This window comes from Candoia aspera, chromosome 7, assembly GCF_035149785.1.
Source record: "Candoia aspera isolate rCanAsp1 chromosome 7, rCanAsp1.hap2, whole genome shotgun sequence".
In the NCBI taxonomy this organism is placed as follows: domain Eukaryota; kingdom Metazoa; phylum Chordata; class Lepidosauria; order Squamata; family Boidae; genus Candoia; species Candoia aspera.
The window spans coordinates 68,220,188-68,243,305 of record NC_086159.1 but is presented as its reverse complement, the minus strand read 5'-3'; the positions used below and the strand labels follow the sequence as shown (position 1 = coordinate 68,243,305).

The 23,118-nt window shown below is 39.0% G+C and overlaps 1 protein-coding gene across 2 annotated transcripts in view; it reads right to left on the bottom strand.

Annotated features, from left to right (window-relative positions):
- Positions 1-22,108, bottom strand: part of COG5 (component of oligomeric golgi complex 5) — a 139,224-nt gene extending 117,116 nt beyond the window's left edge. Inside the window, exons 1-6 of one of the 2 annotated variants that reach the window (XM_063308002.1) lie at positions 22,027-22,108; positions 20,998-21,137; positions 18,425-18,482; positions 11,349-11,403; positions 11,195-11,264; positions 7,559-7,679 (exon numbers count right to left, since the gene is read on the bottom strand). In XM_063308002.1, the coding sequence (XP_063164072.1) occupies positions 7,559-7,679; positions 11,195-11,264; positions 11,349-11,403; positions 18,425-18,482; positions 20,998-21,137; positions 22,027-22,105 (523 nt within the window). In that variant the 5' untranslated portion in view covers positions 22,106-22,108. Of the gene's footprint in view, positions 1-7,558; positions 7,680-11,194; positions 11,265-11,348; positions 11,404-18,424; positions 18,483-20,997; positions 21,138-22,026 lie in introns of those variants that run through there. The other variant, XM_063308003.1, reaches the window with a different exon arrangement.
- Positions 22,109-23,118: the final 1,010 nt, after the last annotated feature.

Sequence of the window (23,118 nt, the reverse complement as noted above, 5' to 3'; positions counted from 1 at the left end):
TCAACATTTCAGGCATTCCTGGATGAAATGTACTTTGTTTAAGTGTTGTCTCAATAATCAGAGATGTATGAACAGTCCAACTGGAAGATCATCTGGCACCTGCTAAAAAGAAGTTCATTTCATTTCCTGCTTCATGCCAATGCCTGATTTACTCTGATATCACTATGGAATGTATTGAGACATTCTGAATGATTGTTTCATTTGGAAATAATTCTTCAGTCCAGAAAAAAGGGGGGAAAGGTTAAACTGGGGTGATGGAGAAGAACCTTACCAGTTTGCCTTCTGGTAAAAGATTATTTTGTAATTGGTCATGACCATAACAGCAGCCATTCCATGATGTGTTAACCCTTCCTGTGACAGCTATGAAATTCTTAAAATTTCAAGTATACATCCACTGGTCTGAAAGTTACTTATCTATGCTAGGTTATCAGACAGGTAACCAAACTGAGACTAATAAAAATTCAAATTCAAATGACCATTTAAAATTATCTACATTATGGTCCGGATAATTGATACACTGAAATTGATATCTTACAAGTACAGATCAGTCAAAACAACTCAAAGCCAACTCAAAAAAGATAAATTTTTGTTTCTTACAAATGTTTTTAAATTATAATATCACAAAATATGCCTGTTCTGGGTAAAGTGAGGGGTACTATCCGGCATCTCTAATCTACAGCATAATCAATCCACAAGGAATAAGCAAGAGCATCTCAAGTAGCAGCTGATGGTACTTGGTTAAATGGGGGAAATCTGGCTGGAGATGTGACTGGCAGAGGATCAGAAATCAAAAGTTCCAGTCATTCTAAGACTAGGGCATGGAATGATAACAAGAAAGCTTACAAATATTCTAACAATATGCTTAGTAAGATACATAGCTATTTATGTTCTAGGCTGCCAAGCTGCACTCAGATACATGATTAATCACATGATTAAGCCACAGCTTGTCAGTCTTACTCCCAAAGAGCCAGCCTTGCAGTTTTGCACATCTGTTCACTGGATGGTGGTGTTGTTCTTTAGGATTTAGGTTTTATAAACCTGGCTCAGAATCTACTAAGGTAAAGATTAAGTTGTAGACCATGGCTTAATCTTTAGGTGATTGGCAAGCTATGGCACTTGACCTTCACTCCTTCTACTCGTCTCCTCTCAATCAGAGATGGACACTGAAAACTTCTTTCACTCCTTGTTCAAACACTATATTGTTTAGTCAGGTATCAGCAATGGACACAATAGTGACAAAAGAATATGCAGGCATGAACATCTATGGTATCCTCCCAGGATTCCTGTTTTGACAATATCCCTTCCTCTCACTCAAATGCTAAAATCTGATTTTGAAGCCACAAGTCAATGATATGTGCCATCTCATATTTCCCCGTCCTTTGATCATATGAGGAAAAGAAGTAGGCATTCCAAAGGTTAGAGAGGAAGTTCCGACAGTAGCAGAGAACAACGGAAGACAGGATGTATACAGAAGGTCCAAAGATAAGGTTAATTTGAGCTATGACTCTGAGACATCCTATGAATACTAGGCTCATCTTCTGACATCGATTCAGGATAAGGTAAGTTCCTGATGGACAACCCCTTTTCTACAACCCTTATATATATATGCGTGCGCGCACACGCACACACACTGTATGTGTATACATATACATATACATATATGCATAGTTTGCATAGGACATGCAATATTGCTTTGATTGTGTAAATTGATTCCTTATGACAGCATGAACAGAGCACAGTTCTTATACAGCTGTTCAACAGCAGGCACCAAGGCAAGGAATAAGCACAAATTAATGTAAAAGTTGGCTCCCAGACTGATAGAAATTCAAAAGTAATGTAAAATCTGCAGAGTGATGTAAAATCCAACTACAGACCTTCCTGTTATCAGTGAAGGGAACTGCTTCCTTGCCAGGTCATCAGAACATTGTTAGAAAGAGGTTCAGAAAGTTTCACTCTAATTAATACATTGGTTCTGAATAAAAAGTAGTTTAGTCGCTGGAATTCTTATAACCCCATTTTATCTACCACATTAAGTCTTGCTAAAGAAAATGTTGTGAGAATCATGCTTGGAAAACAATCACTTTGGGTTTGAGACAGCTGCCAAAGCCTCTGATTGTCAGCTTAAAAACCTATCTCTTATGTAGAGACATGTTGAATATTGCACTCAGTGAAGGACAGCTGGTCAACCCAACTTCCTGCTGATATGTCACATAATACAGCAAATATTATTCTGTGGTGACATGGTTCACTCTGACTTTCAGACTGAGGATGGCAAGCAATGGTAAGATGTAACTCCATCACCAAAGTTTCTAACAGTATTATCTATTATGAACTGCACTGTAAATTTTGAACCTAAGTCAGAGATGACACAATAAGGCAATCCACAGAATTGACAGATTTCACTTAGAAAGAGTTGAACAGCTTCATCAGCAGCTGGCAGATTCAAATAGGGGATAAGACCATAATAAAAAAAAAACAGTCCAATATTGCTAGAACAGTGGTGTAATCCTATGAGTCAGGCAGTTCAAAGATGAACACCCACGGAGACAGTCTTCCAGGTGTCCAGCCTTTTGAGGGTGGAAAACTCATGAAACAAGAACCACTTTGATTTCTGGAATAATCTTTATGGCCAGCAGGAACTTGAAAGCCTGCCAAAGCAATTCCCCAGATCAACTTATACCTAGTGTAATTAAAGTGAAGTTATTCTGAGTCTCTTTCCCACATTTTCTCCCTTCCCTGGCTTCAGGAACCTTTGCTATGACTGTCCTGCTTCCTCCTCTGTGTTTCCAGGGTCTGTTAGATGTTCTATCACAGAGGGTCTCATGAGTTTGTGCAGTGGCGTGAGAAGTTTACTATGAATGGGGTGTGCCAGGCCAATACTACCCTGACCAAATCTATCAGAATTCCCATCAAAGAGAGAAGCAAAATGTTCAAGAAAGTCTACCAATGATAGATTAAAAGTGCATTTTTCTAAATTGGCTTACAGATGACATTTATGGATCCTTTGTAACATCAGTTTTACGTGTAACATCAGTCTCTCATGTTGATGCAAGTCAATGGAGTATATCAGCAAATCATACAGATAAACAGTTAGACAAAGATCTAATAAATCCCTGCAGATACTGTTCACAAACTGTTGAAAGACTGCCAGGGCATTGCATAGTCTGAACACCATAAGGGCTAGGTCTGATAGGATGACTTTCACTCATTTCTTGCCCTGATGTATATCAGATTATATGCCCCCTCCCCCAGTCCAACCTGTGTAAACAGTGACGTGGCACAAGTGGTCTATTAAAAAGGAGATCATAATAGATAATAGATACCACTTTCATTCTGTAAACCTGCTCAATGCAAGGTAGTGTTTAAAAAAACCCCAATTTTCCAATTTTTTTAAACATCAAATAATGCAAAGGATACAGTCAAAGAAATCAGTGGTTGTATGAAGCCGTTCCACAGATGCTCCATTAGAAAACTTTGAAGGCTGTCAATTCCAGTTCTGTGTTAATCTTTCCTAAGAAAATCTGTGCCAGGAACAAAATCAATAGCACACTCATAAAAGCAGCTAATCTGTTTCTTTTTGTCCCTTGGCACATCCTGAAATTCTGATACTTTGATAAGCTACATTTCATGCAGCCATCACTGATCATTGTCCCCCTTGCTCTCATGGAGGGAAAAAAGGATCCCACAAGATCCATGTTCATACTGATGGCAACAGGACTCCTAACTTAGAGAAAAGTCTTCTTTGTTGATAACCCTGGCATAAGCCATTAGAGATTCAGCCATGTTTACACATCAGCCAAAAGGAAAACTATTTCACTTTGCAATCAGAGCATAAGAGGATCGTGGGTTCATAGCCAAGAAAGCCCTACGACCAAAAGGAACCAATTAATTTACCAAATTGAAGCATGCTTCTTATTGTCTTTGTAACCACATAAATAGGAAGTGGTCTTCCATATGTGTTTCCAGCCAACATGGGCAGAGGTCTTAAAGAAGAATCCGATGGTTTTTATCAAGTCATTTGTTTTGTATCTACTGTGAAAAGGATTTTTCAACCATCAAGCACATCTGATCAGACACAGTTTCAGAATGACTAGAGGATAATCCTAAATAATAATAATAACAACAATAATGCTGCCATCAAGGGGTATCTGCAGGATATGGTAAAAAGACCCCCAGAAGATTCATTTTATGTTTGTCACAAGGAAGGAGAGACAGAAGAGATTATTCTTTTCACTAAACTTAGCAAGTTAAGCCATTTAAGGAAAGTCTCACATTACACACTTCAGCATCTATCTGATTTGAGAGAATCCAGCTGGAGAATGTACCTCATTTAGATTCAGTGTAATACGTTAGATATTGTTATGTCACAAAAAAAGGATAATTCTTCCTATATAAAGCAATTTAAAAGTTTCAGTTGAGACATCTCAGCATATGAACAGTAGTGCACTAGGTTCCATTTTCAAAAGTTCATATTCAAAAATAAATTCTATTCTAATGAAGGCAAAATTACAAGTTTGTTTTAAGACAACTTGAAAGCTAAAACTAGACACCCTAATCCCATTAAGGATTCTCTCTCAACAGAGCGGAGACTAAACAACTAATTATTTAGAATAGGTAAAGCAATTGTAAAGACTTCTAAAGGAAAATTAAATATTAATTTATATAAAGTTATACCATGAGGAGCAACTTTTTCCTGAAAGCCTGTCAAATATATTTTGAGGATTTTTTTGTGCACAAGACAAATAAGAACAAGCAAGAAATGTGCATCTTACAGTCTTAAATATTACTTCATTCATCATTCACTGGAATTAGATAAACTTATTACACTAGAACTAACTTGATTTAAGGCAATTATTTGATTTGTTGAAAATGCAGAGCCCATTTTCTTTCTCATTAAACTCAAGTTTTAAAGTTTACAGTTTGACACCATACCCTGCAACTACCTCAGACACATTAACTTCTGCTTGAAGGTCTTTCAAAAACTGTTTTCTCTGAGAATCTGCAGAGTGATAAAAAGATACTTGCAATTCTTATCAACATGAGCTGCCAGCTTCCAATGAAACTACATCAATAACCCACTGTTAAAATGAAGGCCAAGGTAGCTGAGAAATTGACAAAGATGACTCTCCATGCATGTTTCCTCTCCCATATCAAAGTCAACTTGACCAAAAATAGTTCAAGATTCCCTAAGATAAATATAAGTGACACAGCTTCTAAATGTATTCAACAACTCTGTCTCTCATTTGTGCAAAATAGTGACAGCATTCTGTATAGTATACTAATAGTATTTGTACAGAATATTAACATGGAGGAGAAAAAGGCACAAAAACCCCAGCCTTAACCCTGCCCCACCATTGGCAGGGAATGTCTTGAGATGAGTACCAAACTGTAAAAAGCACTATAATCCATATTCAATCAAATGCAATTACATTAATTAAATGAATAATTAAAATGGCTATAAAATATCCTGTACCCTGTTTACAAAAGTCATTGTTCCCCATCTGCACATGCCAACTATTCTCTCTCACACATCCAAATAACTCTTAGAAACATGAAAGCATGTGCATGCACCCACACATGCGCACCCACACATGCACAAGTTCCTCTCCAACAATCCAGCACAAAAAGCACAAAAAAAAAGGGGGGGGGAGGGAAACGGAAATGAGTTCAGGGGAAGGAAAAGCTTCACTGGGAGGGAGGAGAAAGCGGGGAACAAAAGTGGATGGAGAAATGAGAAGAGGTAGCTGGAGGGGAAAGCAAAGTAGGGAGAGAAACTATTTAGGCATTACAAAGAGTTAAATTGATCAGGCAAACAGCTCCTCCAAAGCAGTGCTAAGCTAATCTTCACACTTCGCAGCAACAGTGTCTGCAGCCATTTACAGGTAGTCCTTGACTTGCGACCATTCATTCAGCAACTGTTCAAAGTAACGACGGTGCTGAACGAGGGGGACTTACGACAGGTCCTCGGAATTCTGGCCATCGCAGCGTCCCTGTGGTCACATGATCACAATTTCCAATGTTCCCTGCTGGCTTCCCACAAGCAAAGTCTATGGAGAAGCCAGCAGGAAGTTGGAAGTCACGGTCATGTGAGGTCCTCAGTTAACAACCCACACAGTCCTCGCTTAACAACAGCAACCGGGACAGCTGGAATTGCCACTGTTAAGCAGCACGGTCACATGACATCACGTCACTTAGCCACAGCAATTCTGGTCCCAATTGCCATTTTAAGCCAAGGACTACCTTTACACCTTTTGTTCATTCCTTTGTTTCCAGTGTTTTGGTCTTAATCACAGGTAATTATTTGGGCAAAAACTCTGCCTTCCTAGCAGAATGCTTACTTCTGACCCTTCTTGTCAACAAATGAAAGCTGGAGGGCTGCACAAGTATCTTTTCCCATACCTCTTGGCCTTAGCCTAGCGGTAAAGTCTAGCAGAAAAGCCCCAGAGTTTTCCACTCAATAATGTAATAACATATAAATAATACATTACATTTGGTTTAATTTCTCCCTACTATATTTGCCTAACTCCTTATTAATTAAACATTTGCCTAACTCCTTATTAACTGAACACTCATATGATGTTAAATACATTAATTGACAATAAATCTTTTGGGGTCATTACACCAGTCAGGTATAGAACTACTCAAAGAATACAACTAAGACAGCAAATGTTATGTGGTATCCACTGTTCATTATTAATTTCACTGCAGATTCTGTTTACTAAATAGCTCACAGTATAAACTTAGCAGTTCTCCTCTTCTGTTTACTAGTGTCTTACTGAATGTATGAATGCACAGCATTTGAAAGGAGGAAGGATATGTGGCATTTGTCAGAAAACAGAAAATAAGAATGAGGTTTGGTATCACTCTGTATCAATACTTCAGAAAAATTTCTCAATCATCTAACACATCAGAGCTTCAAATAATGGCTTAAACTATTATCTAACCCCAACTTGATTTAAATGAATTCATTTTGTTTCAACAGCATCTTCATGAAGAGTATACAGAGAATATTCTTCAGTTTCTGGTATATATTGCCTTACACCTTTGGGACTTGAGCAAAGTAAAGACTTGTCAGCTTTATCAAAATTCCACATTCCATAAATCTCCCTCTGAGAGCTGGGAACACCAAGTGGCTGCAACCAGAAACAAAAATCAGGGAACTCCTATGCACCCAAAAAATTATGTGGGAGCATGTGAACAGAGCATTTGGGATCCCCGTCATAATATGGCCACAGTACCGAGGCAGCTGTAGCATTACATGAGGCAGAAACACACAGAGCAGACCTCCATCAACTGTTACCGAGTAGAGCATGCCAACAAAATCAACAATATCTGAAACTGATCTGACTAGTTTCTTTTCTCCCACAAGGAGTCTGAGAAAGATACTACAAGAGGGTTTTTTTCTTCTTCTTCCAAAGTGCGGCTTACTTCAAAAGAATCATTCAATCCATCATTTCTAAGAACAGAAAGTCCACCACAAATCACTGAAAATTTTTTCTGAAGAAAGCGCTTCAAATTAGCAAACAGAACACTATTAAAAATGACCCAGTAGACTTACCAAGCTCATTGAGACTCTGAGCAGCTTTCGTTATCTCTCTGCTTCCTCCCTGCAGCTGCCCTTGAAGTCTTTTGCTGAGATACAAGATGCGTATTATTCTCCGCAGCAAGTCACAAGCAGCCTTGAGAGGAAACATTGCTTAAGAATGCATTCAATATGATTATTATTCAGCATTAAGTACCTGCTGTGTAAACACTCCATTATTTTCTGGACTTATAATACAAGCTTGATGACACTGTAGTTCAGTTCATGACTTGATATTATCTAGCATATACTGTTGGTAAAATACCCCACAAAAGCTTATAACTGCTAGCCACCCTACAAGGATGGAACAACATTTAGTCATAAATCCACAATGAAACCATCACAAGCATTTACTAGCAGCCACAATGACATCACATGTATCAGGACATCATAATGCAAAGGATGCAAATGGCATAAATCAGTTTGTGCAATGACATCATAGCTTGTATGTCATGACTGCCCTTCCCCCCAGGCAGATGCCCACAGAGAGAACTCTATAACAGTGTTTTTCACACTGGTTGGGGAACGCATCTTAAAGTTGCCAAGTTTGAAAAACACTACTATAGAGGATAATGGCTGTTGTTCTTCCCTATTAAAACTTTCCAGTTTTGCTATCAACTTCAAAAAGGAATATGACTGGCCTAACATCATTTATAATCAATTTTAATGGATGCCAAAGGAGAATTTAGAAAACAAATTAAGCATGCCTAATTTTACAAATTGGCATAATTTACACATACTAGAGTCTTCCATACAGATTACCACATAGCTATACCATGCTATGTAAAAATAACCTGATTTACATTATATCTCAGTGTACTACTAAAACATAGTAGTATATACTCATGATCTCTTACAACTGACTCCAGCGATCTCTGTATCAAAAACAATGAATTAAGTGTACTCTTCTCTGTAACAATGAACTAGGGTAGACCTGTAACGCATTTGAAGTGTAACAGTATAAATACGATCCAGTAACAGGAACATTTAGTTGTAGTTAAGATGCAGTGTTAAACCAGAATTTAGTGGTATAGGTACGTATATAAAACAGCTCTCTTTCCTTTCCTGCTCCAGCTCAGTCCCAAGGAGACTAGCAGCAGTTCATTCTTCACTAATCAGTTTTCTAATTCATCCCAACCAGGATTGGTTCATCCAAACTGGTCAGGATCAGAAATCTCAATCTGATCTTATTTTGTGTTTGTAACACACAATTTCAAGATTAAACTGTTGAGATTAAATAACAAACACCAAAGGTCAAAAAAAGTGGATGCTTCCAATCTATTCCTTGCAGTAATACTTTCAAACCAAAAGCTTGTTCATCCCTTACTAGCATAGTGTGACTTTCAAATGTATGTCAGGGAGAAGTAGCATCCTTTTCACCAACTAGTTTTATGCAATTAAATCTTCAGCTAAATGAACTTGCTTAATGACTTTAATTATGTGTATAGAACAACCAGCATAAATCATTCACTGCATAATTGCTGTTCTAAACCCACTCAGTGATAAAGACTTGTGGACTATACAACCCTAGGATTTGGATTACGTTCCTTGGTACCATTAGGGCTCGATTTAGTTCCAAACCAGTACATTTGAATTGTTACACCACTGAATGAAATAAATATGCAATTATTAGGAGGGGAATTTTCCTCCATGGTAATTAACATCATGATTTTAATCCATTATTTAAAGCAAACCATTCTGTTCATTTATATGTAATTTAAAATTCAGTAGCTGAGCTTGCATAGGATGTGGAAATATACAGCGCACGTGAGGTAGATATAGGAATGGAAAAACTGAAGTTATGAGAAGAAAGCATGTAATCAGTGAAGATGACCAAACATCTATTTTCATAGACTCTTTTAGTAAGCAGTACTGAACTACATAAGAATTACATTCTATATATTTTCCAAGGTGGGTGCAGGGTGTGAATTCTACAAGTAAGTGAATGAAGTTGGTTGATCTTTCCTACATGCCTTTGTATCTGTCACATTCACATTCTCATAGATCCAAGGGACAGCACTTTGAAATGCAGGCAATTTAAAGATTCCAGCTATAAAATGCTTCTAAACGAAGCATTTTAGTTGCTCCTGATTCTATGTAGGCCACTGGATCATATGAGGATTTTGGCACTTAAAGAAAATCAGCAGTCCTGGCATTACGAGCTTGACATATCAACAGCCGAACAAACAATCTGGCAAATGAAAGAACACGAAGGAAATGGAGCACCATTTTTCATCTAAAATTGCTTAGTGAAAAATACTCCTCCAATTTCATCATAGTTTTCTACATTTTATAATATACTTTTCAGACATTTCAGTTAATATAATCTCTCAGGAGCACGCCTAAGTAGGCCATTAGAAAGGGAAGTAAATGCCAATCTGTGAAAGGAAACCCCATAATTTTATTTTAAGTCATTTTAGATGCAGCCTAGGATGGGATTAATGACACAAGCTCTTAATCGTTAAACAGTAAGGCTGCTGCAGTTGTGGAGGGGAATATATATTACGGCTTTCAGAAGTTCTTAGCAAGCAAACAGATGTCAAGGAGGAGGCCAAGCAGAAATGAAATATTAGGACAAAGCTATTGTTAGAGCTCTGACAATGTTTGACACAGTTGAACGGATACATGTAAAATACAATTGGGTTAAGCTTGCTACACAAACTTGAAATGTTATGGTTTGCTAATTTTGTACCATTTAATCACAATTATCATCTTAAGGCTATCTTCGTGAAGGTATCAAGAGGACCTATAGTGCTAAAAGGAAATACAGTATAACTAAGATACATAAAGAAATAATGCTTCTTTTTATAAAGTCCACTTTCCCTACTCTTTAACATGGGAAGAAAAGCACTGTCTACTGCTAAGGCTGAAAAAGTGAGAATTATGTCCATGAATCACAATAAAATAGCATTTGAATATATGAAACTGGAGAGAACAGGACATTAATTCTGAGGTATCTGGGATTTTTTGAAAAAAAATTGTCAAAAATTAATGATGATTGACAAACAGCATTTTCAAGATTATGTCAGGTTAAAAAAAAGGTTTCTTAGTGGATGTCCATAATGCTATATACTGTTTTCTATTTGGTTTCCATCAATCCCAGGAAATGGCATTTTTTAATTCCTGGGAAGAGAGGACAAAGAACCAAATTCTAAACTAAGGGTGCAATTGGGCAGATCTAAAATGAGGGAAGCCTTCCCAATATTACTTTGAAAGGCAATGAAGAAAACAACTCAGGGGGGAAAGGCTCTGAAAAATGTGTAAATGTGCTTTACAAATTTTGTAATGAAAAATTCCTTTCTGCTTGTATTTACTTTTTTCTTTGTAAGGATTTTTGAAGTGTTCACCATTCTTATGCAATAATTTTAATTATTTATTCTGGGAGTGTTTCCCATTCCGACAAGTAACTATAGCAACCCTGTATATCCAACCAGAAGACCATCCGGTTATCTCTGCCCATCTTTAATTCGCTCAAATATTGAAGTTGCAAACACTGTTCTAAAAAAAACGCTCATATCTGTTCCTCTCACAATTGTTATACAGCTCTTTGAAATGCTATTTTGCAGTCAAAAGAAATGTATTTCTGGAGAACAAGAAGAGAGAATAACTTACCTGAAGCCTTGCTAACTGTGCAGTGCGGGATACGATTCGGTTGTAGGGATCAATAATTTTGGCTTTGATTCTAATGGAAAATGAGGCATGTTTCAGAAATCAGGGTAATACACATGAATTTAAAACTTCCAACAACATTACACAGATGGCATACCTGTCAACAGTACTTTGCAGGGCACTAATTCTGGTCTGCATCATTTCAAGAACACCTGCACGAAAGACAGAGGAACAGACCAAAATAACTACTTCACGTGAGATAAAGGCTGCTTTTTTTTTCCAGTTAAGGGAAAGAGCTTAAAATAAGCTAGGAAATTTCAGAAAGTAATACTATCTTAAAATGTTTTAATAGTTAATAATGAGCCTAATATTTTCAGTGTACAAGGGGCTTTATTTTTCTCACATTTATACATTAACCTACACATTTGCTCAAATCTCATTCTAATCAATGGGACCTCTAAGAATATTTAGCAGTACAAAGTAATCCAATGAATGTACAGAAGTCTTACGGAGCTCAATGTCAAACTTAAAAGATTTATAGGACTAAGGTTTTAATCACACTGCTAGCACTGCATTTCTACTTATAACCATTATTTGTATCCTGCCTTTAAGGATAAAAATCTTGCAAAGCAGCTTACAAGCAATATAAAATCTGTTAAAAAAAAACCCCCACAGTATTATTTTAAAGCTAACAAAAGAAATTGAGGAGCCTTTCCCAAGGGATGGGGGAGGCAGGGAAAGAGAAGAATCAAGCTGAAAGACTTGACTCTGGATTATCATTCACCAGCCCCCCCTACTTCTCTCTTCAAGGACAGGTGGTGGGAATGGCCATGTGGAGAGTGATGGCTTATAGGGACAATGTGTGGATATCAGATGAAGAAATGGTGATGTAGAGAATTACAAAAACACAGGGTTGGAAAGGACCTTGGAGGTGCAATCCCCTACCCAGGACAGGAATCTCAAATAGCTGCTCAACCTTTGCTTGAAAATCTCCAATGATGGAGCCCCCACAACTCCAGGAGGCAGGCTGTTCTACTGTTCAAAAGTTCTCATGGCCAGGAAATTCCTCCTTAATTCCCTCTGTAAAGCTTCTACCTGTTGATTCTTGTCCTGCACTTAGGAGCTATGAAGAATAAATCCACATCCATTTCCCTGCGACTGGGTCAACATTACAAGGACATTTGTGATGGACTGGGCATCTGAATCAAAACCGCCCCCCATCTCAATCCAAAACTATCAATAACGCAAGACAATGGGCTGCTACAGCAGGCTAAAATATGAATCCAGTTAGTCAAGAACACTTGGTCTGCTGACAGTTAGTACTATTAATAGCTATTATGCTGCATTTACAAGGCTTTGCTGGCAGCGTGCGGGTACAACTTTGACAGACAAAGCAGGGCTGTAGAATCCATTCTTGGGTGGGGGGAAGAATCAATCAAATGAGCTAAGATGAAAATATGTATGGTATCTGATTCAAGGGATGCACAAAATATTAATCTTTCTACGGTACTGCTATGACCCACTACACTTATATTCAACAGTCAGACCACCCAGAATTGTTTCTGTATTGCAAAAATCCCCATTTCAGGTGATGCAACCAAATATAATAGCAGGCTGATTAGACTTAATCATAAAAATCCAACTGTAAATATATTCTGAAAATAAAATCACTAAATTCATTGTAAAAATGATAAAAGTTTACAGCCTAGCAGTGAAATACCTTCTAAATTTACTCATAATTTTTACCAGTATCTCAGTCCTTGCAGCTGAATATCAAGGTAAAACACTAATGAATTAAGAATCCAAGCATTATGGTGTTATTTCATTTATATAAGCAAAAATATTCAGAAACTGAATCAGAAACAAGGGCCCAGCAGAAGCTAAATCCCATGCAGTTGGTCTGTTCAAAACCTACAGCTCAAAATCTAAAGCATGGAGGGATAATCCTACAGAACCACAGAATTTTTAAAGCTCTCCATTAACAGAAAAGCCTTGAATGCCAATAGCAATCCTCAACCAGTTACTAGGTGAAAGGATATTTAAAAAATGTCAGTGGACTATGCTCATGTTTGGTTTCCTGTAGGCCAGTGCTGGCTGGGGAATTCTGGGAGCTGAAATCCATTTAAAGTTGCCAGGATTGAAAAACACTGCTGTAGGCATTAACCTGACTGCCTTGGGAACAAAATGCTAGACTTTATAAGCCTTTAGACTAGTGTTTCTCAACCTTGGCAACTTTAAGATGTGTGGACTCCCAGAATTCCCCAGACTAAGCCAAGAGGAGGGTCTTCTGCTATTAAATGGGACATGCATTTCAATCCTCCAGGTAATAACCACTCATCCATAGAGCCTAACTGTAATCAGAGTGGCCACAATGGTACAACCCAATAGCATAATGATGAACTACCTGGCCTCTATACTGCTATTATGTGCATATCCAGGTGCTTTAATTTCTTAAATGTGTATAAAGCATCTGGATATACACATAGTAGCAGAATTTGGCAAAACTTTGGTTCTGTATTACTTAAAAAAAAAATCTTAGGGGAAACACAGTTAATTACATAAGAACAGATTTCCAAGCTAATAACAGTGCATAAATATCCTTCCAAATGAAAAAAAAAATCAAGCAAAACAGGGAAATACTATCATATCTATGGCATTCTGTTGTCAAAAGACCCTCTCGGTATTTTTCTCCCGAAGAGGCTATAATAATTACATTTTCACACATCTTTCAGACTACAGAGATGCCATCTCAAGTATAAAGTCATATGTCTGTAGGAGTCCAATTCTATATATGGACCCAAGAAGGCTCAGCATATGAGAATGAGGCCATAAGAATGTGTCAACCCACACATTTGTCAATGCTTAGTCACTTATACATAAAGGAAGCATTATTTCACAGAATGGAAAGTATATGTATTAGGTTTGCAACCAGTTTATAATCATTAAGGCGGTTCAAATTTTAAATGCGAAAACTGAGCCCAGGCTCCATTTGGAGGCTAAAACAGCTATAGCCATCTTGGTGAATAGGAGAGCCAGTCTGGTCTAGTGGTTAAGCTGCTGGGCTAGAAACCAGGAGTCTGTGAGTTCTAGTCCCGCCTTAGGCATGAAAGCCGGCTGGGTGACCTTGGGCCAGTCACTCTTTCTCAGCCCAACTCAGTGCAACTCAGACTAGCCTCCTCGTGGTGCACCCCGGGCAACATGACTTGTCACGGCTAAATAGTCTACACATCTGGCTGCTGGACCTCACAAGGATTTCCCTGCAAGAAAAAAATGCAGCATGAACACCAAACTGCTATGCCATATGATTAAAAAAAATCTTGGTGAATAACCCATACTAATAATCAGATGGAAAGAGCAACCCCCTCCTGATTCTCCAGCATCTCTCAGAGGCATTCAGTATCATTAACCAGGATATCTTGCAGCATTTAGCTACTACAGCACTCCACAACACTGCGTTACCATAATTCTGGCCTTATTTGCCTGAATATTTCCTAATGGCAGATTATTGTTCATCAGTTCAGATTATTGGAAGATACCCTACACACCTCTCTTGACCCCTGTCAGGGTTCCTGCAATGCCTGATTTTACTTTTACATTATGTTTATGAATAATAAAATACATGAGCCGGCACACTGCAAAGCATGAACTTTTATTTCTGAAAGTGTTTCTGAGTCCTATACATATTCTTAGAAAATGTTTAATAAGTGCCTTGTTGGGAAGTGTACTCATATGTCCAGAAAAAGAGAACGGCAAGCTGATATTTCCTGACTGGCCATGTTCACGCTAGCAGTCATTTAGTGAGAGCACTCTTCTCAAAGCTTCAAATGTACCTATCAGCCCCAAAATGTTCCTCATTCAATCTTTGGTTCTTCAGGAACTGATTTTTTTTTAACTTTTACACATTACTATGAAACCATTGAGTAACGTCATCCCCTATTTACAGCTTGGAATGCATTGTAATGACAATGATCACTTGTTTTTCCAAGTGATGACAAGGTGACTATTGAATAATTAGCTTTGCCTAGTTATGGACTGGATGTGGACAGCATCAAATGGAATAAACCAACTAACTAAGCTAATTCTAGACAAAACAGAGATTCCAGTAGTCAATGGTTATTCAATGGGGCTGCACCCCTGAAGGATTAGGTTTGCAGTTTGGAACTACTCCTAAATCACATATCAGCCCAGTAGAAAAGCACTTAAAGCATTTTTAATAGATATAAGGAGAGTGTTACAGAAAGAACACACATTTGTTCCTCTAAGGTCATAATTCAGCCATTTGGGGACTGAATTGCTGAAACACATCGTCTGCATGGAAAAGATTCCAAATCAATTTCTGATCTTAATATTTATTTCCAGAAGATGGAGTATCATTTGAACATATCAGTAGGGTACATGTCTAGGCCAGGGCAATGATGAAGCAGCAGAGATGGTAGACAACAGACCGCCATTATCTCTGGAGTATTTTACCAACCAGCAAGCAACAGAAAACTAAATACTGAAGAGAAGCAGCATTCAAGGCAGGAGCAGAGTTCCCAATAATGTATTTCATAGCATCTGAATGAGAAAATCTTTTTACCAGAAAATCATCACTGGATTTTTTTTTAATCAATGACAATAAAGCACTTGTCTTATTCTGCTCCAATTCCAACCTACAGTATCAAAAGGAATTTATGTCTAGCTGGCCTGACTGTATCCCATTATGGTACTAACAGTAATTCCAGGGATCTTCCAAAACCTTATTTGGATTTTGGTATCAATGAGAACCTTTCAAATAATGGTATCACCTGCTGGGTTCACAGTATGTTCTCCACTAGTGACATGCAAATATTCAGTCCCAAAGAGAAAAATGTATCCATGGAGAGAACATGGGTACATTCACTGCGTTTCCTGGAGCCTCCTTAAAGAAGCCATATTTGTTTCTGAACTTGCATGTAGCTTGATAGGTCCAGGAAATCTTGCGTTTGAGTTAAGGAGGCACAGACAGGTGCAACAAGATAATCATACCCTTGGCTGCCTCAACTCAAATGTGGATTTTCCAGGGACCAGAGGGCTACTATGCTCCCACATCCCCTCCAAAGCACTTTTTCCTCTCTGGATCTGAATTATATCTCACTTCTCTATGAAACAAAGTGGCTTACAGTATTGCATTTACAGTACGGCACTGGAGGAGGAGGAATGTAATTATATTTATTAGTTCATGTGCTGCAAGCACTTTCTCACTAAAAATTCTATTACCCATATCTGTATTATAGATTGCTTGCACATATTTTTGTACGTCTCTGTTGTGTTCTATGCAACTACGTTTCTATGTAGCCAGCAAAGTTATCTGCAGAAAATAGATTAAGAACTGCTCCACCTGCTGGCAATATAACTAAGTACGTCATATTGTACATTACCCTGCTGGGGCTTTGAAGGGGCCTGAAGACCTGGCTCTTCAGCCAGGCCTTTGGTGAGGATGGCCGAAGCCCCCTTTTGACCTGGGTTGCTTTCTTTTCTTTCCACCTGGTTTGTCATTCTGCCATCTCTACCCTTTTTTTGGTTCTTCTTGTTTTCATGTTTTAAATAACTTGTAAACCACCCAGTCACTGGGCGGCGTAAAAATTTAATAAATAAATAAATAAATAAAACACGACAGTCTGACTTTAAAGGAAACTGGCTCAGGACAGTTTAAATTTGCTTTCTGAAATCATATACTGTATTTAAGGTACTTTAAACTAAGGTGTAAAGCTGGGATGGGCAACTCTGCAGCCTGCATGCAGCTTCTAGCACTTCCAGAGTTACACACTGATTTCAGCAGCACGCTTCTTTGGGATTTTACGGTGAGAATAGGAAGCCACTAGGAGGTAAATCATTCCCATTCCTACCTTTAAACTCCCCCTCATCTGAAATTGTCAATTTAGGGGCATTCTGGTTAAGAATGGGGACTGATTAAACCCTGAATAAATGCTAATATCTTTCTGGGGATAGTACAGGTAGTCTTCATTTAGCAACTGCCTCATTTAGTAACCATTCGCTGTTATGACGGTGATGAAAAAGTAACTATGACCAATCCTTGCATTTATAACCTTTGCAGGTCTGTAACGCATAGGAAAGCTGAAGTAAGATCATAAGCACAGTCGCAGTTTCACTTAGCAACCACTTCACTTAACGACCAAGTTGCCAGTCCCAATTGTGGTCGCTAAACGAGGACTACCTGTATCATCTTAACAGATGCTCTCCTACAGCCCTCCAGAATGTCAGGAGGCAGAGTTGCAGCCCCCAGCTTCTCCAACATTTTGCACTGCTAGAGTGCCCTGAGCTTGTGTTGCAGATGTTTCCCTATCCTACTACATAGAATCTTCATCCCGCACTAAGAATGACACCCAATAGGGTAATGAAACATTTGCAACCGCAGAAGAAACCTTGGAGAACGCAATGTGCCAGCTCTGAACTACGTATCTCCACCTTCTCAGACATTGCCCAGCCTCAGTATAAACAGCTCAAAAAAAGGTATCATAAATCCCCTTAACACTGACTAAATTTGAAACATGTTTTTCACTAAACATGGCTTATAAATATGTAAGACACTGAAATAGCCACATCTAATATTTCAGGATTAAAGATGAGATACCTTTTCAGCTAAGTGGCCCAGTTCCATCTGAAGTCTACATATCTCAAAGTTGCTAAGGTTGAGAAACACTGCTCTAAACATTTCTAGACCAGTCACCAAGGTGATTGCAAATATTATTGCTACTAGACACTCAATTGTACAGCAATCTGCAGAATCTCGATAGTTTTAAATATACAGCTTTTTGCAGACATCTTGATATTTATAACTGGTTTTGTTGTTTTCTGGTATGCTTGTTTTAGTCTCCGATATAAATTCAGACAAATAAAAAAATAAATATACCCTATGGGAACATAAATGTATAAAAATAAGATCTCTGGAATTTGTTTTGGAATCTGACTTTGTTGTGCATTAATACAAAATAAAACCACCTGAAAACCACATGATCTAGTGTTTAAGATACAGTTTATGAGGAATGATTGGAGATATATGTGTTTACTCTACATTCCTTTTCTCCACTGTGAGTTCTATCATTTTTTATTTACCAACTCCCTAGACGGCATTCCTAAAAATACCTCTCCGGAGATTTAGAACATAAGACTGATGCGCACTTATTAGAAGGTCTACACTTAAGCACATTCAAAGGCCCTCAGTAAATTTTGTGACAAATGAAAATCGCTTACCTTCCAAAGATTCTATGCCAGTTGCTTGTGCCAGCAAGTCCTCATGCCTTGCAACTACCTATAAAGTGAAAATATCAATCATAGCCCAAAAAGTAATTTAGATTTAAAAAGTATTTAAAAAGACCCTATTGGTCTCTCTCAAACCATGGTTTTTCCAGCAGGCTTGGGGATCCCATGGAAATACAAGTGGTTGTATTGTGTGTAGAATTCCATTCTCCTGCAGTATTATTTATGTTTATGCTGAATTATTTTTAACTGTTATTTTAGACTTGCTTTTGTTTGTTTTATTGTACACTGCCCAGATTCGTGTTTCTGAGATGAGCAAGTATAAAAACCTGATAGACAGACAGACAGACAGACAGACAGACAGGATGGAATCTGATGTCTGAGTGGCACAAACTCAAAATGCAATGTTTGCAGAATTTGTGGAAGGATTCCTATGATTCTGTCCAGGATTTGCATCTGCAGTGCTAAATATAAGACCTCCTGGCAGCTGTATATCGATCTTAATATTTCATCCAAAATGAACTGATGCTAACCTGATACTAAAGCATGGTTTAAGAATATACCATGCAAGATTAGACCATGGATTTGCATTTCACTTTTCAGGCTCAAAATGGCCAATCTAATGTTTATGGAACACCCATAGAGAGGTCTATTAATCTGGAATTGTCAGCAAGTTGTGAACCTCACTGTTCATCCATAATTTAGATAATGTAGGAATAATAAGTTAATATGCACTAGTGTAGTGGGTTTCGGCGGTGCCGCGGGTTCTCCGGAAGGAGGGAGCACATTCCAAGGAGGTGGAGGGGATAAGCGGAGGCACAGTCCAGGAGGCAATGGTGGGAAAACGAAGAGGTTCAGGATAGCCCTGCCCTACAGCATTCCCAGGTTATTTCCCCTTAGGTTAGGTAGAGTAGCTTTAGTCTGGCAAGATTCTGTCTATACGGTGTGAGCAAATAAAGAACTGGAGTTTGAATGGACTGTTCTTGGGCTGGGCTTGACAACTAGTCTCAATATATATATATTTTAATCCACTCAATCGTGTCTCAGAGACTGCCTGGACAAGTCCCTGCAGTTTTCTTGGCAAGGTTTTTTGGAAGTGGTTTGCCATTGCCTCCTTCCTAGGGCTGAGAGAGAGTGGCTGGCCCAATGCCACCCAGCAGTTTTCATGCCTAAGGCGGAACTAGAACTCACAGTCTCCTGTTTCTAGCCTGGAGCCTTAACCACTACACCAAACTGGCTCTCAGTCTCAGTACAGATCTTTGGAAATCCACGGTTTGAGTTAATCCTTTGTCAAAACTACCTTTTGTTTCCAACTCTCTGCATCCTGGTCGTTAAGTCAGATGGCAGGGTGTCCAGTTACAGGTGTAGGATTTTATTCTTGTATAAGTGTTATTCTTATGGTTTACATTGGATTTAGAGTGTTTGTGTAATTTTGTTTGATCTTAATTGTTGATTTTAACTGTGGTTGGGCCTTGCCCATCTTCACTTGTTTAAGCAGCTACTGATCTGTAAAAAAATTTCCTGTTATCTCAGAACTACTAACTTCACTCAATACCTTGGATGAAGGTTTTCTTCTAAGGTCTTTTGAGAATTTAAGTAAATAATGGCAGGGTTAACACATGGTGCAAATCTGTAACACAAATCTAACACAAGTTTAATTCTTTATTAGGTTTACATCTTGCCTTTCTTTTAGGAGCTAAATATGATTCATATAGCATTTCCTCCTCATTTTTCTATATAACAACCACCTGTGATGTACTTTGGGTTGAGAGAACGTGATTGGCAGGGTATTCACAGAATCTGAGAAAGAAAATTGAGTTGTTGAAAACAGGGCAAATGAAGACATGGATTTTCAGCCTTACCTCTAAAGTTTGCCCATTTCTCATCTGAGAAAGAAATTCAAACAACTCACAGAGGCCCTATCTTAATGTACCACAAATTAATTAGGACTTATTTATTTATTGCAGGACTTGTTTTCAGGATTATTTAACCTAACCCAGTGTTTCTCAATCTCAGCAACTTTAAACTGTGTGGACTTCAACTCCCAGAATTCCCCAGCCAGCCCTGAACTTTAAGACAGCTTAAAGTTGCTGAGGTTGAGAAACACTGATCTAACCTAACTGGTAAGTTAGAGTAGATATAGACTAAATCAACAGCTTTAGTCACGGTCATGCTACATGCAGCATTCCCTGCTAACTGTAAAGATAGTATTAGTCAGTTGTGGCACACTTTGACCATGCAAGCTAGGATTTCTTATGTAGAGACTTCCTTACAAGCCAACAAACTATTGCCTGTGCCCCACTGACAGAACATTCTTGGAGGCTACTGATGCACAGGTAGAATCAAATTAGTATGAGTAGGTGTATTCTAAAGCAGTATTTCTCAACCTCAGCAACTTTATGGCGTCTGGACTTCAACTCCCAGAATTCCTCACCCAGTATAGAGGGCATGTCCATTAGCAGACATACTAAAAGAAATTTTAGTAATGATTTTCTTGTTGAAAGCGAATACTCTATGATAATTTTATTTCATGTTTATCTTTAATTGGTAATACACATGGTACTTACCTGCAAGTGGAGCTCTTTATCTAACTGGCTGATCCCTTGAGCAAGCTTTGCTAATTGTTCAGCAATAACAGCTTGATGAATCGATTGAGATGTATATGCCTTTACATCAAAGTCTTCCCGCAAAAAGTCTGCATAACATTCTGAAAGAGACACAGAAGCAAATGAAGAAGAAAACTTGGCTTTCTTTTGTCCACTTAGAGAGAATCAACAGTCATTCTTGAGTCTGCTCTACACAGAACAAACTTACACAGAATCAAAGCCTTAAGACCAAGAGTCCCAGACATATGTCTTGTAGCTCAACAATTCCATGTCTGGGAACTTCTGTTAGTTGTCACGCACTCAGACCACATCTGAAGCAAGATGTTAATAGAACAGAGCTTTATAAGTAATGGGAGCTTCTCTAGCTGATCTAATGATACCAACAGCCAAAATGAACATTCAGGCAAAGCTCTATCCCCAGAATCATGTCAGTCCCATGATGTAAACCAGACTGAGAAACCAACTCCAGGGAAAGTCTAAAACTATTTTTATTAAGATGGACTGTTGTAACAGCATCTTGCAAGTCTGACTGTGCTTTACTCCCAGCACACCCCTCAATATCCCTGTGAAACTAAGGCGTGTCTGTCTGTGTCATTTCCTCCTCCCTTCAGATTGTTTTGGGTTTGAGTCGTGCTTCTCGCCTTGTCTCTCGGGCCAAGGACATCTTCTTTACTCTCTACAAATCAGGAGGGGCTCAAAGTGGCTTTCCCCAGTGGTGAATCAGGAACATGAAAAACGGAGGTGCAATCCTATAAGCGGGTTAACTTATAGGAGCTGCGAAAAAATACCACCCTGAGGTGGCAGTAGAGGGACCGCACGGAGTCTCTGCTGCCGCCTAGCGATGCTCAGGTGGTTTTGCAGACCCCCTCCCCCCCCGCAGGTAGTTAATGCTCGTGAACCCAAGGGGTCTTTATTGGGGGTAAAGAGAGTTAAGAGCACGCTAACAACCAGGGCAGGACCTTTCCTTCGGCCTTCACGTTTCTCCCTCACCGTCTCCCAGCAGCTCCCCAGGACCTGGTTCTGAAGGGGCTGCCGTCCCCACCTCGGGAGCACTTCTCAAACCTTCCATGCTGGCACCGCAGTTACGACATAAAAGAGCGACGGCCCCGCGGGCGTCGCTCGCTCTGTGCGTTTAGCCTTTGACCATAGAGATTCAAAAGTAAAGACATACATGTCTACTAGCCAAGAATTCCTGGCGATCGCAGTCCTTTCTGGGGGTCTCCCTAAAGCTGAACCTATTTCCCCTCTAATTTCCAAGACCACTTAATTATAAAATGACAAAGAAGAGAATGCCGTTTAGGTAAGATCAGGGTTAGGAATAGACGCCCAATTTCTATGAGCTCCAGGCATTCCATTTGTGCATCACTCTATACTTTTCTGGCTCCATGAAGATAACGTTTCAGTTGAGCCTGTATTAATAAAATCTCCTTCGATTCCGGGTGAAAGACTAAGAACGAGAATAGTCTGCCTTGCCTTACTCCGGGATGCTTTTTCACTTCCCTGTTCAGTTTATAAAAGGGTTAAAGGTTTCCCTTGACATTAAGTCCAGTCGTGTCCGACTCTAGGGGTTGGTGCTCATCTCCGTTTCAAGCCGAAGAGCCGGCGTTTGTCCGTAGACACTTCCGTGGTCATGTGGCCGGCATGACTGAACGGAACGCCGTTACCTGCCCGCCGAAGCGGTACCTATTAATCTACTCACATTTGCATGTTTTCGAACTGCTAAAGGGTTGGGCCACGCAAAACCGCTAGATGACAAAGATTCAGAGGGTTGGTAGCTCTTTGCTGTCATCTAATGGTCCTTTGGATTTTTGCTGCCCAAATCTGGTAAATCTAGTAAGCAAACTGTACAGATAAGGGTCTTTATGGCAGCTATCTCAAGATCAATCATTCTTAAATCTAGGTTCCTTTTAAAAAATGGCGCCACTTCATGTCGAATTGCATCCTGGGAATTAGAGTTCCTTTCCCACGGCTGTTGCCCCGCAGCCCGCGTTCTGGCGGCGTTCTTGTTGCCTTGGATACGGGCAAGCATCGCAATCTGGAGCGTTCGTGAGAGAAGAGAAGGGAAGGGAACGGAAGGGAAAT